The sequence below is a fragment of the Mobula birostris genome, chromosome 25 (assembly GCF_030028105.1).
Source record: "Mobula birostris isolate sMobBir1 chromosome 25, sMobBir1.hap1, whole genome shotgun sequence".
NCBI classification, from domain to species: domain Eukaryota; kingdom Metazoa; phylum Chordata; class Chondrichthyes; order Myliobatiformes; family Myliobatidae; genus Mobula; species Mobula birostris.
In genome coordinates this window covers 134,076-151,698 of record NC_092394.1, presented here as the reverse complement: position 1 = coordinate 151,698, position 17,623 = coordinate 134,076, and the positions used below count along the sequence as shown (strand labels likewise).

The window sequence follows — 17,623 nt, the reverse complement described above, 5'->3', positions numbered from 1 at the left end:
TCTTTGCTTCTTGTCTGCCAACCAATTCTCTATCCACATCAACACCTTTAACCCCAATACCATGTGCTTTAAGTTTGCATACTAATCTCCTGTGTGGGATCTTTTCAAAAGCCTTTTGAAAATCCAAATATACCACATCCACTGGTTCTCCCCTATCCACTTTACTAGTTACATCCTCAAAAAATTCTATGAGATTCATCAGACATGATCTTCCTTTCAACAAATCCATGCTGACTTTGCCCGATGATTTCACCGCTTTCCAAATGTGCTGTTATCACATCTTTGATAACTGACTCTAGCAGTTTCCCCACTATCGATGTTAGGCTAACCAGTCTATAATTCCCCGGTTTCTCTCTCCCTCCTTTTTTAAAAAGTGGGGTTACATTAGCCACCCTCCAATCCTCAGGAACTAGTCCAGAATCTAAAGAGTTTTGAAAAATTATCACTAATACATCCACTATTTCTTGGGCTACTTCCTTAAGCACTCTGGGATGCAGACCATCTGGCCCTGGGGATTTATCTGCCTTTAATCCCTTCAATTTACCTAACACCACTTCCCTACTAACATGTATTTCCCTTAGTTCCTCCATCTCACTGGACCCTCTATCCCCTACTATTTCCAGAAGATTATTTATGTCCTCCTTAGTGAAGACAGAACCAAAGTAGTTATTCAATTGGTCTGCCATGTCCTTGCTCCCCATAATCAATTCACCTGTTTCTGTCTGTAGGGGACCTACATTTGTCTGAACCAATCTTTTTCTTTTCACATATCTATAAAAACTTTTACAGTCAGTTTTTATGTTCCCTGCCAGTTTTCTCTCATAATCTTTTTTCCCCTTCCTAATTTAGCCCTTTGTCCTCCTCTGCTGGACTCTGAATTTTTCCCAGTCCTCAGGTGAGCCACTTTTTCTGGCTAATTTGTATGCTTCTTCTTTGGAATTGATACTATCCCTAATTTCCCTTGTCAGCCACGGGTGCACTACCTTCCTTGATTTATTCTTTGGCCAAACTGGGATGAACAATTGTTGTAGTTCATCCCAGTTCATATCAGACCCCTGGACTGCGATGGCCCAGCATTAAGCTACATCACGCCATGGCATATCACCCACAGTCCAATGGCCTCTGTGAGCAGTCCTTAAAGGCTGCTCTGAGGGCTTCCCTGATAGATGAATGTTGGCATGATCATCTCCCATAAATCCTGTTGGGGCTCAGAACAGCTCCAGAAGAGGACCTGCAGTCATCCATGGATCTTATTCCTGATGCTATGACAGCCTGGTCAACCTCCCTATAGCATTCCACTCCCTTAGTAAATTAAATTCCTTTGTACCTATTTCTACGTCCCATCATGGTGTACAACACCATTGGGTCCCTGTTGACTTACACTTTACCTCGTTTGTTTAGGTCTGTTATGATGCACATCAATATCAACTTAGGCCCTCTTATGATGGTCCACTTGGCATTTTGGAATGGAGAGAAAAGACCTTTATCATAGATAAGAGGGGCAATCCTGAATGTGTTTTGATACATTGCCTTAAACTGGCCCACCAAGATTTGGAGGATTCCAGTATGATACTCCTGCCATCATGACATGACCATGAGCGTATCAACACACTTCTGGATGAGCCAGAGGCACTTGATGTCCCACAACCCATGGAACATGGGACCCAAGCCAGGTAGCTCATCCGAGCACCAGACAGGCTCACAATGTTGGTCTTAATTAATTCTGGTGGGGCCTGTATAGGGTAATGTAATTGGTGGAAACGTACATCATTCATAACCACTGAAATTGAAATGGGGTTCACTTTATGAGGCTGGTCTGATGTGATGATGTAATTATGTAAAGTTCTGTTACCATGCTTTGTGGTCAGTGTTGTGGTCAGTAATAAATAAGTGTTGAGGTTTTTTCTAAACATAAAATGCCTCGCTATTTTATTTGCAAAAACATACGGTTGTTTCACAAGATCCAATATTGTCATATAGACCAATTTAGTTGCTCCACGCATTCTAGTACTGTCATTTTTGGAATGTATTCACTCACAAGTTCCTATATTATCATTTTTGGAATTTCCAAGTTCCTCTGTTGTCATATTTGGAATGTAAATGCTCCCCAATTTCCTATATTGGCATTTTTAGAATGTAGTTGCTCCATGGTTCCTGCACTGTCGCTTTTGCAATGCGGTTCATGATTGCCATCTATTGCCATAGATTTCACCATTTTTGCAACATGGTTGCTCCACAGATTCCTATATCGCTATTGTCACTTTTGAAATTTAGATGCTCACAAGTTCATACATTATCATTTTTAGAATGTAGTCACTCCATAAGTGCCTATATTGTCATTACTGGAATTTAGATGTTTTTCAAGTTCCTATTTTGTCATTTCTGTGGAATTCTTTGCCACAGGCAGCTGTGGAGGCCAAGTCTTTATGCATATTTAAGGCAGAGGTTGATAGATTCTTGATTAGTCAGGGCATGAAAGGATAGAGGAAGGCGGCAGGAGACTGGGGCTTAAAGAAAAATTGGATCAGCTTTGCTGAAATGGCAGAGCACACTTAATAGGTCAAATGGCCTAATTCTGCTTCTATATCTTATGGTCTGAGTTCCTATATTGTCATTATTGGAATGTAGATGTTCCACAAGTTCCTGTATTGTAATTTTTGGAATGTAGATGCTCATTAGTTCTTATATTGTCATTTTATTTGAAATGTAGTTGCTCACAAGTTCTTATATTGTCATTTTTGGAATTTAGTTGTTTTGCAAGTTCCTTTATTGTCATAATTTTATGTAGCAATACCAGTGTACTAATTGGTATGTACTAAGTTATTATTTAGTATATAATTCTACATCCAGAATTGGAGCATGACTGGCATGAAATCATTTGTTGAGTTTCTGTTGCATCAGACAATTGACTTAATTTATGAAACATGTTGTGATAAAAATTTCAAACTAAATAAAACTAATCAAAATGTTCAAATTATTACAAAGATTGGTGTTGCTGTAGTTAGTGTAAAAGGTTGTCAAAGGATATAGCAGGATGGACATCAGCTGGAGATGTGAACAGAGTAAAGGCAGATGGAGTTTAATGCAGCCAAATGTGAAATCAGATGTAAGGAGAAAGTACACAATTAACGTCGCTGAAAGTGGCTGTACAAATTGATAGCATGGCAAATAAGGCATGTGGCATGCTTGTCCTTATTAGTCGAGGCACTGAGTCCAAGAGTCAGGAAGTTTGTTTCTACTTTATAAAACTCTGGTTAGGTCACATCTGGAGTATTGCATTCATTTCTGATTGCTCTATTATAGAAAGGGTGTGGGGGCTGTGGAGAGGGTGTAGAAGAGGTTTATTAGGATTCATCCTGGTTTAGAGGGTAGGTCTGTATGGAGTGTTTGGACAAACTGGGTTTGTTTTCTTTGAAACAGTGGAGGCTGTGGGGAGACTGACAGAAATATATAAAACTGTGAGAGCCTTAGATAGTCAGTATTGATATCGTAGGGTTGAAATATCTAGTACTAGACAGCATGTTGGAGGGGAGAAAGTTCAGAGGAAATGTGCGAGGCAGGTTTTTATTACACAAGGAGTGGTGGGTTCCAGGGTAGAGGTAGATAAAAAGAGGCATTTAAGAAGTTCTTAGATAGGCACATGGATATTCAGGAACGTAGGGAGAAGGGATGTGCAGGTAGAAGGGATTAAGTGTTAGTAACTTAATTAGTTCAGCGCAGCGGCCTGAAGGGCCTGTTTCTGTAATATTCTGTTTTCTATGTTCTATTGCAGAAATCAAGTAACCAAGATTGACATCCACAATGATGATGAGAATAGCCATGTAAAATTTCATTTCCAGGTATGACGCATTCTCTTTACCATGATCAACTAACTCCAATTCAGACCTTTCTTGAAATACGTCAAATCCACTCGAGTAGTTATCACAATTTCCTTACAGATGAAACTAAGTAATTTCTCTTTTATATTAACTTTGCTCAATATACTTGATAGAGAATGACTGTTGACATTGTTCTGTGTGAGACCACATTGTGTGATTAATTTGATATAAATAGGCACAATGAATATACACTGTATTTCCTGAAGTGTCCACAACCAAATGACAGAAATTAGTGACAGCATTGCCTTGGACAAGGTAGGAGCAGATAGGATGGGAAAGCATAGAATTTGGGTTGGGCTAATTTTGATGCTATTAGTCAGGAACTTGGGAGTATAAATTGGGAACAGAAGTGCTCAGGGAAATGTACAATGGAAATGTGAAAGTTGTTTAGGTAACACTTGGATGAGATTCTGGATAGGTTTTTTCCATTGAGGAAGGGAAAGGATGGTAGGTTGAAAGAAACATGGTTGACAAGAAAGTGGATACGCGAAGTTCTTAGTGAGCTGGACTAAGGAAAACTCCAAGGCCTCTACACGTTACGTGAAGAATAGGATGATGACTAGAGTGAGGGCAAGGATAATCAGGGATAAAAGTGGAAACATGCTTAAAGTTGAAGGAGGTAGGGGAGGTCCTTAATTAATATTTTTTAACATAGAACATAGAAAAAGAATTTCAGGATGTACAGTATACTGTATTGTATACATTTCTCTGACATTAAATATACCTATTGAGACAATGACAGCACACGACAGGCCTTTTATCCCACGATGTTGTGCCAATCTTTTAACCTACTCTAAGACTGAGCTAAACTTTTCCTCCATTTTTCTATCATTTATTTGCAAATCTAAGGGTTTCTTAAATGCCCCTAATGTACCTGTCTTCACAAATCTCCTGCAAGGCATTCCATACACTCACCATGCTCTCTGTAAAGAACTTACCTCTAACATAGTCCTTAAACTTTCCTCCAATCACCTTAAAATAATGCCCCCAGTATTAGCCATTTCCCCCTAGGAAAAAGTCTCTGGCTATCCACACTATCTATTCAAGAAGGAAAACAGGGATAATCCTAGAAACTATAGACTGGTGAGTTTCACATCAGTAGATCTGAAGTTACTGGAGAGAATTTTTAGGGATAGAGTCTATGAGCACTTGGAAAAGCTAGCATTGCTTTATGTGTGTCAAGTTACGTCTTACTAACTTGATTTAAGTTTTTTGACCAGCTAGTGTGGGGAATTGATGAAGGTAGGGCTATGGATGTTGTCTACATGGATTTTATTAAGGCTTATCCAGAAGATTAACATTGCATGGGATCAATATTGAACTGGCCATTTGGATTCAGAACTGGCTTACTCATGGAAGACAGAGGGTGGTGGTCAAAGGGATTTACTTTAGCTGGAAGTCTGTGATTAGTGTTGTCCCACAGGGATTTGTACTGCAGCCTCTGCTCTTTGTGATGTATATAAATGACCTGAATGAAAATGTAGATAGGTGGCTTAGTAAGTATGCAAATGATAAAAAGATTGTTGTTGTGTATAGAATAGAAGACTTGTAAAGAACACAGTGGAATTTAAATCAGTTACAGATAAGGGAGAAGAAATGGCGGATGGTGTTTAATCTGGCCAAATGTAAAGTGCTGCACTTTAGTAGGTCAAATATAAAAAGACAGTTGAGCAGATGGGGTCCAAGTTCATAATTCCCTGAAAGTGGTTACACATGTTGCTCAGGTGGCTAAGAAGACATATGGCATGTTTGTGTTTATTTGTCGAGGATTTGAGTTCAAAAGTCAGCAAATTATGTTGCAACTTTATAGAACTCTAGTTAGACCACATCTGAGGTATTGCATACATTTCTGGTTGCCCCATTATAGGAAAGATGTTAAGGCTTTGGAGAGGGTGTAGAAGAGGTTTACCAGGATGCTGCCTGGATGACAGAACATGTACTATAATGACAGCACAATATTCCTGTGTATATTCCGTCTGGGTAGCCTCCAACCTGATGGCATGAACATTGACTTCTCTAACTTCTGCTAATGCCCCACCTTCCCCTCGTACCCCATCTGTTACTTACTTTTATACACACATTCTTTCTCTCACTCTCCTTTTTCTCCCTCTGTCCCTCTGAATATCCCCCTTGCCCATCCTCTGGGTTCCCCCCCACCCCCCGTCTTTTTCCCCAGACCTCCTGTCTCATGATCCTCTCGTATCCCTTTTGCCAATCACCTGTCCAGCTCTTGGCTCCATCCCTCCCTCTCCTGTCTTCTCCTATCATTTTGGATCTCCCCCTCCCCCTCCAACTTCCAAATCTCTTACTCACTCTTTCTTCTTCAGTTAGTCCTGACAAAGGGTCTCAGCCTGAAACGTCGACTGCACCTCTTCCTACAGATGCTGCCTGGCCTGCTGCGTTCACCAGCAACTTTGATGTGTGTTACACTGTTCTATGTTCTATATCTCCTATAATGTTGTACACCTCTAACAAATCACCACTCATCCTCCTTTGCTCCAAAGGGAAAAACCCTACTTCACTCAACCTATCCTCATAAAACATGCTCTCTAATCCAGGCAGTATCAGATAAATCTCCTCTGCACCCTCTCTAAAGCTTTCATGTCCTTCCTATAAGGAGCAGACTAAAACTGAGCACAATTTTCCAAGTATGATCTAATCAGGGTTTTATATCGAGCTGCAACATTACCTCTAGGCTCTTGAACTCAATCCCCTGACTAATGAAGGCCAACACATCTTAACTTGTATGAACTTGTGCAGCAACTTTTAAGGGATATATGGATGTGGACCCCAAGATCTCTTTGTTCCTCTACACTGCCAAGAATCCTGCCATTAACCCTGTATTCTGCCATCAAATTTGATCTTCCAAAGTGAATCACTTCACACTTTACAGATAAAACTCCATCAGTCCAGCTCTGCATGCTGTCAATGTAACCTATAGCAAACTTCTACACTGCCTACAACTGCACCAACCCTCATGACATCTGCAACTTACTAACCCAGCCTTCCACTTTCTCATGCAAATCAAAGGTTGAGGTTGTTGTGGATCGTGTGGAGGCTGTCAGAGGTTACAGCGAAACATTGATAGGATGCAAAACTATGCTGAGAAGTGGCAGATGGAGTTCAAACCAGATAATTGTGAGGTGGTTCATTTTGGTAGGTCAAATATGATGGCAGAATATAGTACTAATGGTAAGACTCTTGGTAGTGTGTAGGATCAGAGGGATCTTGGGGTTCGAGTCCATTGGACACTCAAAGCTGCTGCGCAGGTTGTCTCTGTGGTTAAGAAGGCATATAGTGCATTGGCCTTCTTCAACCATGGGATTGAGTTTGAGAGCTAAATGGTAATGTTACAGCTATATAGGACCATGGTGAGACCCCACTTGGAGTACTGTGCTCAGTTCTGGTCGCCTCACTACAGGAAGGATATGGAAACCACAGAAAGGGTGCAGAGGAGATTTACAAGGATGTTGCCTGGATTGGGGAGCAGTCCTTATGAAGACAGCTTGAGTGAACTCAGCCTTTTCTCCTTGGAGTGATGGAGGATGAGAGGTGACCAGGTTGAGGTGTATAAGATGATGAGAGGCATTGATCGTGTGGATAGTCAGAATCTTTTTCCAGGGCTAAAATGACTAACACAAGCGGACACAGTTTTAAGATGCTTGGAAGTAGGTACAGAGGGGATGTCAGGGGTATGTTTTTTTTTTACACACGCAGAGTGGTGAGTGCGTGGAATGAGCTGCCGGTGATGGTGGTGGAGGTGGATATGATAGGGTCTTCTAAGTGACTCCTGGATAGGTACTTGGAGCTTAGAAAAATAGAGGGCTATGGGTAACCCTCAGTAATTTCTAAGTAAGTACATGTTCAGCACAGCTTTGTGGGCCAAAGAGCCTGCATAGCTTTTGTATGTTTCTGTGAGTCACTGATCCCTGCGGAATACCAGACAGAATACATTCCATTTATAGCCACTCTTTGCCTTCTTTGGGCTGTTACGTACCCTGTAACTGGGTTGCCAAACCAGCAGAAATGGACCACGTGTTGGAGTCTGGTTTAGCAGAAACTAATACAGTTTTATTAAAGAAATAAGTAACACAGTACTCTAATCGTAAGGATATAAATGCAACGGTAGGCAATGATAAAACACATGTACACAGAACTAGGGTAATAGGAATCAACCAAGCTCTTTCGCAGTCTAGGGGTAAAATGATCAGTCTCAAGTGACACAGAGTTCAGTTCAGCTTAGTACAATTCGCAGTAATCGCTGTTGCGCTGTTGGAGAGAGAGAGAATGCAAATTTTGATTCAAACAGACCTTTGATGTTCTTTGCAGTTAGCTTTCGGGCGAACCCTTTTATGTCTTCTGTGGTCACCGACTGTGACCCCTCCGTTCCGGATACGACCGTTCTTCCGCGATGAACCCGGCACCTAGGCAAGGGCGGACACACACACCAGGTTCCCGCCGATTGTCCCTTTTCACCCTGTCAGTCTATGGTCGGTTCCCTCGAACCAGACCTCCAACTCCCACCAACTTGTGGGAGCACACCGCTCTTCCAGGATCTCGTTATCTCGTGATCTCGTGGTGTCTCATGCCTTAGTGAACCTGTTCTTTTTATCCCCCTGCTGGGGTATCGCCTGTCCATCAAACTTCAAACAGTTCAGGTTCAAAGCAACCGGGCTGTCAATATTCTGAACTGTGTTTCTTTTCTGTTATCTCTCTCTTCTCTCTCATTAACATTTTGAACGTTCCTCCATTGTCTCTCTTATCTCTTTCTCATTAGCATCAATCTTCTGATAACTTGGTTTGTCGTCACACCCCTATCCTTCAAAGGATTTTTACCGTATGAGCATGAATACATTATTAGATACACATTAATATACAGGGTCATCAGCTATACGGCTAATACAGAGAACTTTAAGTTTTCAACACCTTAACAGACAGTCAGAAATCACATTTTCCATTCCTTTTATATGCGTTATTTTAATATCAAATTCCTCTAAGACCAGGCTCCAATTTAGTAACCTTTTGTTTTTATCCTTCATAGTGGCCAAAAACACTAATGGGTTGTGATCAGTGTAAATTATCAGTGGTTTCCGTGCAGAACAAATATAACAAAGGTCGTCCCACACAAACTTCGCATTCTTTGGCAAGAGCTTAGTAAGAGGGAGGGTAATATCCGCAAAGTTTTTGCAAAACTTCCGATAGTACCCCACTATCCCCAAGAACCTTCTCAGGGCTCCCTTGTCTGTTGGGGTGGGGTCTTCAGAGATAGCCCGCACCTTAGCCTGCATCGGAGCCAGCTGCCCCTGTCCTACCACAAATCCCATATAAGTGACCTTCGCATGGCCGAATTCACTTTTAGCGAGGTTCACTGTCAGGCTGGCTTCAGACAGCCATTTAAACAGTTCCACAATGTGCTCGTCCCACGTGTCACTCCAGATCACTAAATCGTCAATATACGCTTCTGCGTCCTTTAGCCCTTTTGTCACTGAATTAATCATCCTATAGGAGTGTTGCTTACTCGGCTGACCTGATGTGACAACAACACCATGTCCCGGCTTTTTGCATCGCCAGGGGACATCCGGACATACGTGTGCGTGCCAGTTAATTAGCTTTCTCAGCGGCTCGCTCTGTTCGGGGGTTAAGGGAGAGACCTTATCAGCAAAGCTGGCCAAAACAATAGAGTTCTCTCATCTGGTCGGCACCATACTTATCTTTTCAAAATGGGTTTTCCCCTTATCAGGTGGCACCCTAGCCTCATTAATTTTCGTGATAACACCAACTAGGTCTGCTCGCTTATCGTGGCAAGCTGTTAGCATATCAATAGCCTGTAACTGTGTTAGCTCACGTCTACAATAGTCAATAGCATCCTTCCTCCTGTGCGGCCAGCAAAACTCCCTCACGATTCCATCGACTGTCCTCTCCACCCCAAAATGTCCACCGAGAGGTATCCTGTGGGCCAGGCCAAAAATCTCATCCCCACAAACTTTCGGCACCACCCCCTATTTCTCATCTGCGGGCACGGTACTTGATCTCCATTTCCTCCTTAGTACTCCCTCCTTCACATGATAGGCCACTGGCTCCCTTTTTAATTCTGCTTCGGAGAGAGCTGTCTCCATCAAAACCATCAGCTCCTCGTCTCGTTCCTGTGCCTGTATAAATTCCTTCCTTGCTAATGATAAGTCTAACTCAACTCCCTTACTTCCTTCCGTTCTACTATGCTCCTTCTTTTCACTTCCTAACCCCTCCTGGTACAAGGCTGGTAAAAACGTCTCAGCTAAATCTACATTCTCTTCGGCAGCCTTTCTGGACATGCGCCGAGTCACTGCGCAAACGGGATAAACCTGTGAGTCGATGGGCGGGGCTTCAATGCGGGCAGACTGGCTTGTCAGTTTTACTGCTGAGAACACATTTCCGCCGGCGAGGTCATTACCGGGTAGGACCTCCACGTCTTCCATCGGTAGTTCGGGCCTCACCCCGATCGTGATCGGTCCGGAGACCAAGTCGCTTTTTAGGTGTATCTGGTGCAAAGGTACTGCTCCAGTCCCTTCCCCAAAGCCTTTTATCACACTGACCTCCCCAGTCTCGGTCTCTGAACTAAAGTCTAGAACACTCCTTAAGATCAGTGACTGACAAACTCCAGTGTCTCTCCAGATCCGTACTGGAACCGGGTTTAACCCCTCCTTCACCGACACCAATCCGGCCGAGATAAACTTCTCGCGCCCTTCCTGAACCTTATCAGACCTCTTCTGCCCTAGCGGTTTGTTTGCCAGCTCAATGGGCTGTTCGTCCTTCGTAGTCGAAGATGACCATGGCTTCAAAGTCAAATGGGAAATTGGTGGCTGTGGGTCCGGAGGTGACTGATGAGGCCAATCCGGGCCCTGAAGGCTCGCCCACATGTGGGACACAAGTGGGTGGGTGCTGTCGTGGCAGTGGATGCTGCTCGGGCCTTGCGCACAGCACACTTTCGTTGCGCCTCGATGATGCGCCTGACTTCAGCTGCACGGGCTCCTGTGGTGATCTTGCTGCGCCAAGCTGGACGGTCGAGGGTAAGCGTCTCCCACGTGTTGATGTCGACACCCAGGCCTTTGAGGGACGCTTTGAGGCAGTCTTTGTAACATTTCTTCTGCCCCCCCGACTGAGCGCTTGCCCTGACACAGTTCTCCGTACAGCAGCTGCTTAGGCAATTGGCTGCCTGGCATTCTGACCACATGTCCAGCCCACCTGGCTTGGGCTTTCAGCAGGAGGGTGTAGACGCTGCAGAGCCCAGCTCGTTCCAGGATTTCCGTGTCGGGGACTTTGTCCTGCCACCTGATGTGGAGGAATCTGCGGAGACAGCTCAGGTGAAAGTGGTTGAGCTGTTTGGCGTGTCTGCTGTAGACAGTCCAGGTCTCACTGGCGTAAAGGAGGGTGGTAAGGACTACTGCACAGTAGACCTTCAGCTTGGTGGTAAGGCTGAGTCCTCTCCGCTCCCAGACGTTCTCACGGAGTCTCCCAAAGGCGGCGCTGGCTTTGGCAATCCTGTTGTTGACCTCAGCGTCTATGTTCACTGCGCGAAAGAGTATGCTGCCCAGGTAGGTGAAGTTGTCGACTGCCTGGAGGTTCTGGCCCTTCACCGTGATGCGCGGCTCCTGGTATGGCTTTCCTGGGGCAGGCTGATACATAACTTCGGTCTTTATGGTGCTGATAGTGAGACCGAAGTTGTCGCAGGCTTGTGAGAAGCAGTCCATTTCACGCTGCATCTCCTGCTCTGTGCTGGCGTTGAGTGCGCAGTCATCAGCAAACAAGAAGTCTCTGATGACAGTCTCTCGCACCTTTGTAACTGCCTGCAGGCGCCTAAGGTTGAACAACCTGCAGTCAGTCCTGTACCTGACGTGGATTCCTCCTTCGTAGTTACGGAAGGCATCTGTCAGCATGGCAGAGAATACCATACTGAACAGAGTCGGGGCAAGAACGCAGCCTTGTTTGACGCCATTTGTCACTGGGAAGGCCTCCGACTCGTCGCCGTCATCCAGAACTTTCACCATCATACCGTCGTGGAACTGCCGGACGATTGTGATGAACTTGCTGGGGCAGCCAAACTTCTCCATGATCTTCCACAAGCCTTCTCTGCTGACCGTATCGAAAGCCTTGGTTAGATCGACAAAGGTCACGAAGAGGTCGCTGTGTTGCCCCTGGCATTTTTCCTGGAGTTGGCGCGCAGCAAAAATCATGTCCGCGGTCCTACATTCAGCACGGAAGCCGCACTGGTTTTCTGGGAGCAGACCTTGCTCAAGATGTTGGAGAAGGCGGTTGAGCAGGACACGGGCCAGAATCTTCCCCGCAATGGACAAGAGGGAGATGCCTCGGTGGCTGTCGCAAGACTGGCGGTTGCCTTTCCTCTTGTAGATGTGGACTATGCTGGCATCTTTCAGCTGTTTCAGGACCTGTCCCTCTTTCCACATGGACTGGAAGAGTACAGTCAGCTTTTGCATCATGACAGGGCCTCCTGCTTTGTATACCTCAGCAGGAATTGCATCGGGTCCTGGAGCTTTGTCACAGGAGAGTTGCTTCACTGCCTTCCTGACTTCATCTACTGTGGGGAGGGTGTCGAGGTTCTTGTTGATCTCTACCTGGCGCAGGCGGGCAATGGCCTCGTCGTTGATGTCGGCAGGGCGGTTAAGGACGTTGTTAAAGTGCTCAGCCCACCGATTCAGAATCTGCTTCTTCTCTGTCAGCAGCTGCGTCTCATCTGCGTTGAGGAGGGGTGAGGAGCCGGAGGACTGGGGTCCGTATACAGCCTTAAGCGCATCGTAGAAGCGCTTTACGTCCTGGCTGTCTGCATAGCCCTGGATTTCATCGGCCTTCTTGCTGAACCAGCTGTCCTGCATCTCGCGAAGCTTTTTCTGCACCTTCTTGCGTTGGTAAAGGCATCTTTCTTGGCTAGCGACGTGGGGTCGTTCTGATGCGCTCTGTAATGTTCATGTTTCTCCGTTAGTAGTGCCTGTATTTCTTCATCATTCTCATCGCACCAGTCTTGGTTTCTTCGGGTTGCTGGTCCGAGATGTTCGAGGGCGGTAGTGTAGACAACGTCTCTGAAGGTCGTCCACTGTTCCTCAACGCTGGTCCCGTCATCCTGCGGTGTGTCTGGCAGTCTGCCTTCAAGGTCATCGACGAATTCTTCTGCAACCCTGCTGCTTTTCAGCTTGGAGAGATTCAGCCTCTTTGCAGTCTTCTGCCCTTGGGGTCTTCTCATGGGCAGAATGCGAAGCCTGAACTTGGACACAATGAGGCGGTGGTCGGTCCAGCAGTCGGCACCACACATGGCTCTCGTCACTCTGACATCCATCCTGTCCCTCTTCCTGGTGATGATGTAGTCAATCAGATGCCAGTGCTTCGAGCATGGGTGCATCCATGACATCTTCTTACGGGTGGGTAGGCGGAACAGGGTGTTGGTGAGGACAAGGTCGTGTGTCGCACATGTCTTGAGGAGCAGAAGGCCCTTGTTGTTACACTTGCCAGTGCCGTTTCTTCCAATGATCCCTTCCCAGGTCTGTCCCTACCCTGGCATTGAAGTCCCCGAGAACGATGAGCTTCTCTGACTGTGGGATTGCTGAGGTGAGGGCGTCGAGTTCTTCATAGAACTTGTCTTTAATGTCATCTGGGTTGGTCATGGTGGGAGCGTAGGCACTAATCAACGTAGCACTCTGCTTGTTTGCAAGTGGGAGCTGAAGTGTCATCAGGCAGTCGTTGATGCTCTCTGGGTGCTTGGTGAGTTTACGGGCGAGGTTAGAATTGATGGCAAATCCCACGCCTGCTTCTCGACGTTCAGCGCTGCTGCGACCGCTCCAGAAGAACGTGTATCCACCACCGCGTTCTGTCAGCTGGCCCTTGTCTGCTAGGCGCGTTTCGCTGAGAGCTGCTATGTCCACGTTGTAGCGAGCTAGCTCTTTTGCAACCAGTGCAGTTCTTCTCTCTGGTCTGTCTGCCTTGATGTTATCTCGCAGAGTTCTCACGTTCCATGTGCCAAGGTTGAGCACCATCACTTTCTTCTTCACTGTTGTAGGTCGACCGCTATGAGGAATCCCCACCAGCCGCGGTAAGCTGGCCAGGGTGAAGTGAAGCAGACTATGTTTGAGGCACCTTTTCTAGCCCCTTCCTCCATGGAGGTGAGCAGAGCGATCCTAAAGAGGGCTGCTCAGACACTCAGGGGGCTGCCGAAATCAACTGCTGCTTCGGTCCAGTAGAGAGCGACCCTATGCCCTGGGCAGCCTGTGTGCAGGTTTGTGACTACAGCTTCCAGTGTATCCGTACCTGCTGCTTCGCCGCTCCCCCATCGCCACAGGACTTTAGGCTGCGCGTTGGGTTTGAAGTCATGACTTGTGCTTGACGTGGATTAAAGTGAGGGAGAGCTGCGCAGGTCGTCAGCCTCACTCCCTCGTCCCGGCCTATCTGGACCCAGTGGCAAGACATAGTCGAGACGGCTGGAGATAGGTCAGGATGCAGTGGATGGCCGGCAGTGTTCTGTGTGTCTCACTGTGCCCTCTTAGCGCTCCACGACGCATTGCTGAGAACCGCCTTTCTGCTGGTTGAACCAGTGATGGTTTCTTCCGCGCAGTCCGCCGAATCCAGGCTTCACACGCTAGGTAGACAAGCCCTGAGTGTTGTGGGTCTACGGCAGTTCTTGCGGCGTGTTTGCAAGCCTCCCTACCCATTGTTGGGCATCCTCATCTGCCTTTGCAGCCGCTGGGAGATGTCTCCTCTTCCGCCTGCTCCGCCGTTGGGATGATCACCTAGTGGTGTAGTAATGACACCACCCCCTCACTTGTTTTCACCCGCTAGCTGCTCCACCTTGGCCGGGTCCTGCAGCTGCTCCCGACCCGCTGCCTTGTACTCGTCCTCGCTGTTGTAGCCAGCTCCTTGCTCTTCGGGCCCGGCCCCGCCACCACTACACCACCGGTCAGTGACACACATTTCATATCAAAAGCTTTCTGAACATGCAGTTTAAATTATAAATGCATTCCTCCTTATTTTCCTAGTAATGTTCATTTCTATATAAAATGCCGTGAATTAAATGTATGCACTAGCAAAAATTCTCCAATATCAGTGCATCCTTTCCTAGTTCTCAGTACAAAGCAACTGGAAAAGTGGATGGTGATTAATGTGGAAGAGAACCTGTACAGCAGTGCGTTGGGTGAAGGGGTAGTGACTCCTCCTATGTTAATAGTGTTCCACAATAAACACACTGTCTTGAACCCGTTATGGCACATTCGCCACCTTGATGCTGCCTGGCTTGCTGTGTTTCCCCACCATTTCGTGTGTGTTGCTTTGAATTTCCAGCATCTGCAGAACCTCTTGTGTCTCCTTTTTTTTTAAAAGAAGATTTGTCTGTTGTTCTATCCAAAAAATGGAGTTTGGAGAATCTTACAGTATTTGTTTTAACATTTAGGATCATGTGAAAAAAATCCACTCTGTTAGCTTACAACACAAGTAGCAAACTTCAAAATCTACCCCAATCTGGTTGTTTAACTTCAATATTTACAAAATACTCTTTCCATTCCATCTGACTCTTCGTAATTAAACCAAGTGATGGAAGGTAGCCAATGACAGTAGACTTGCTTGTTTTCAGAATGCGACCATTTGCAAATTGCAGCAGAGAACCTAAATGCTAGTTTTAAATAACTTGGGTTGCTTCCAGATTGCTTCCACAACATTCAAAGCACAGTTTTTTTGAGCAGAGCCAAATATTTGATTTCAGTAGGTAAAATTCAATGCTCTTATGAGGGAACTTGCAGATTTTCTAAATAGTTTGGACACTCTGGACTGCGGTGCAGCCAGTACATTTAACTTTGAAGTATTGCAATTGTTGTTCTGCAGACAAGATCCCAAGTCGATTTTATGGAACCAAGGCTCCATCAGCAATGAATCATAACTGATTAGTTAGTCTGCTTTAGGTTGAATATTGGTCAGACGGCATTTGGAGTATTGTGAGCGGGTTTGGGTCCTTTAAGTACACTCTGAAGCAAAACAGCCCACTTATCCCTCGGCCAGTCCTGACTTGCAGCGACTTTTTCAAAATGTAGAAAGTACCGATCAACACCAGCCTCCTCAAATGGGGGAACCAGCCTAATCTCCTGGGTTGCCCTGAACCCTCCACCTTGGTTCAGCATGGGCCCCTGCACTAGCCTCATCCTTAACTTCTCCAGCTCAAATACCCTTTCCTTTTGTTTCTCTCTCTCTTCTCATTCTAACTGCCTGTCCCTCTCTTCTCGGTCCAGCTGTTTTATTCTCTCTTCTCATTCTGACTGCCTGTCCCTCTCTTCTCATTCCAGCTGTTTTAACCGGAACTCGTGCTCGAGTCTCAATTTTTCCATCTGCAGCTGTACTGCTTCTCCACCAGGTTTGCCCATAGATACCACCTCCAGCTCCCCTTGGGGAAACACACCTTTAGATACATAATGCTCTATGATAGCTCTGTGCATCTCTGCTCTCCTCATTGTCGACTTCCCCTTAAAAAGAATCAACCGTTTGGCAACAGTTGCCAATTCTGATTTCTTGCATCTTCTAATGCCTCCAAGGTTGGCGCCTTTAGAAATTTCTCAATCTCCATTTCTGCTGTTTGCCCTTTCTTTCTTTCGGGAATTTTAACCCAATCAATTTACCCAGTCCCAAATTTGGCGTTCAAAATTGCGGACGAGATCCCCACTTATGTTACATACCCCGTAACTGGGTTGCCAAACCAGCAGAAATGGACCACGTGTTGGAGGCTAGTTTAGCAGAAACTAATACAGTTTTATTAAAGAAATAAGTAACACAGTACTCTAATTGTAAGGATATAAATGCAACAGATTAGCAATGATAAAACACACATGTACACAGAGCTAGGGTAATAGGAATCAACCAAGCTCTATCGCAGTCTAGGGGTAAAATAATCAGTCTCAAGTGACGCAGAGTTCAGTTCAGCTTAGTACAGTTCGCAGTAAATGCTGTTGTGCCATTGGAGAGAGAGAGAGAATGCAAATTTTGATTCAAACAGACATTTGATGCTCTTCGCAGTTAGCTTTCGGGCAAACCCTTTTATGTCTTCTGTGGTCACCGACTGTGACCCCTCTGTTCCGGATACGACTGTTCTTCCGCGGTGAACCCGGCACCCAGGCAAGGGCGGACACACACACCAGGTTCCCGCCGATCATCCCTTTTCACCCTGTCAGTCTATGGTCGGTTCCCTCGAACCAGACCTCCAACTCCCACCAACTTGTGGGGGCACACCGCTCTTCCAGGGTCTCGTGATCTCGTGGTGTCTCGTGCCTTAGCGAACCTGTTCTTTTTATCCCCCTGCTGGGGTATCGCCTGTCCATCAAACTTCAAACAGTTCAGGTTCAAAGTAACTGGTCTGTCAATATTCTGAACTGTGTTTCTTTTCCGTTATCTCCCTCTTCTCTGTCATTAACATTTTGAACGTTCCTTCATTGTCTCCTTTATCTCTTTCGCATTAGCATCAATCTTCTGATAACTTGGTTTGTCGTCGCAGGGCTAATCAATTCTGAATGCATGAATTACATGTCTATAATTCCCAGGGTTATTCCACTCCTTTTCTTGAACAAGGGGATAACTTTTACCACCCTCCAATCATTTGGTACTGCACACTTGACCAGTGGGGACACAAAGATTATCACCAAAGGCATAATAATGTCCCCATCATTTCTCATAATGACCTGAGGTATATCCCATCTGACCCTGGGAACGTACCTATTGTTGTCCTGACGAAG

General features: G+C 45.6%; 1 protein-coding gene across 1 annotated transcript in view; it reads left to right on the top strand.

Moving 5' to 3' along the window:
• LOC140187657 (integrin alpha-E-like) overlaps window positions 1–17,623 on the top strand; it is a 308,395-nt gene that overhangs the window by 238,376 nt on the left and 52,396 nt on the right. The window contains exon 30 of the mRNA XM_072243179.1: window positions 3,773–3,839. Coding sequence (XP_072099280.1) covers window positions 3,773–3,839 — 67 coding nt within the window. The remainder of the gene's footprint in view (window positions 1–3,772; window positions 3,840–17,623) is intronic.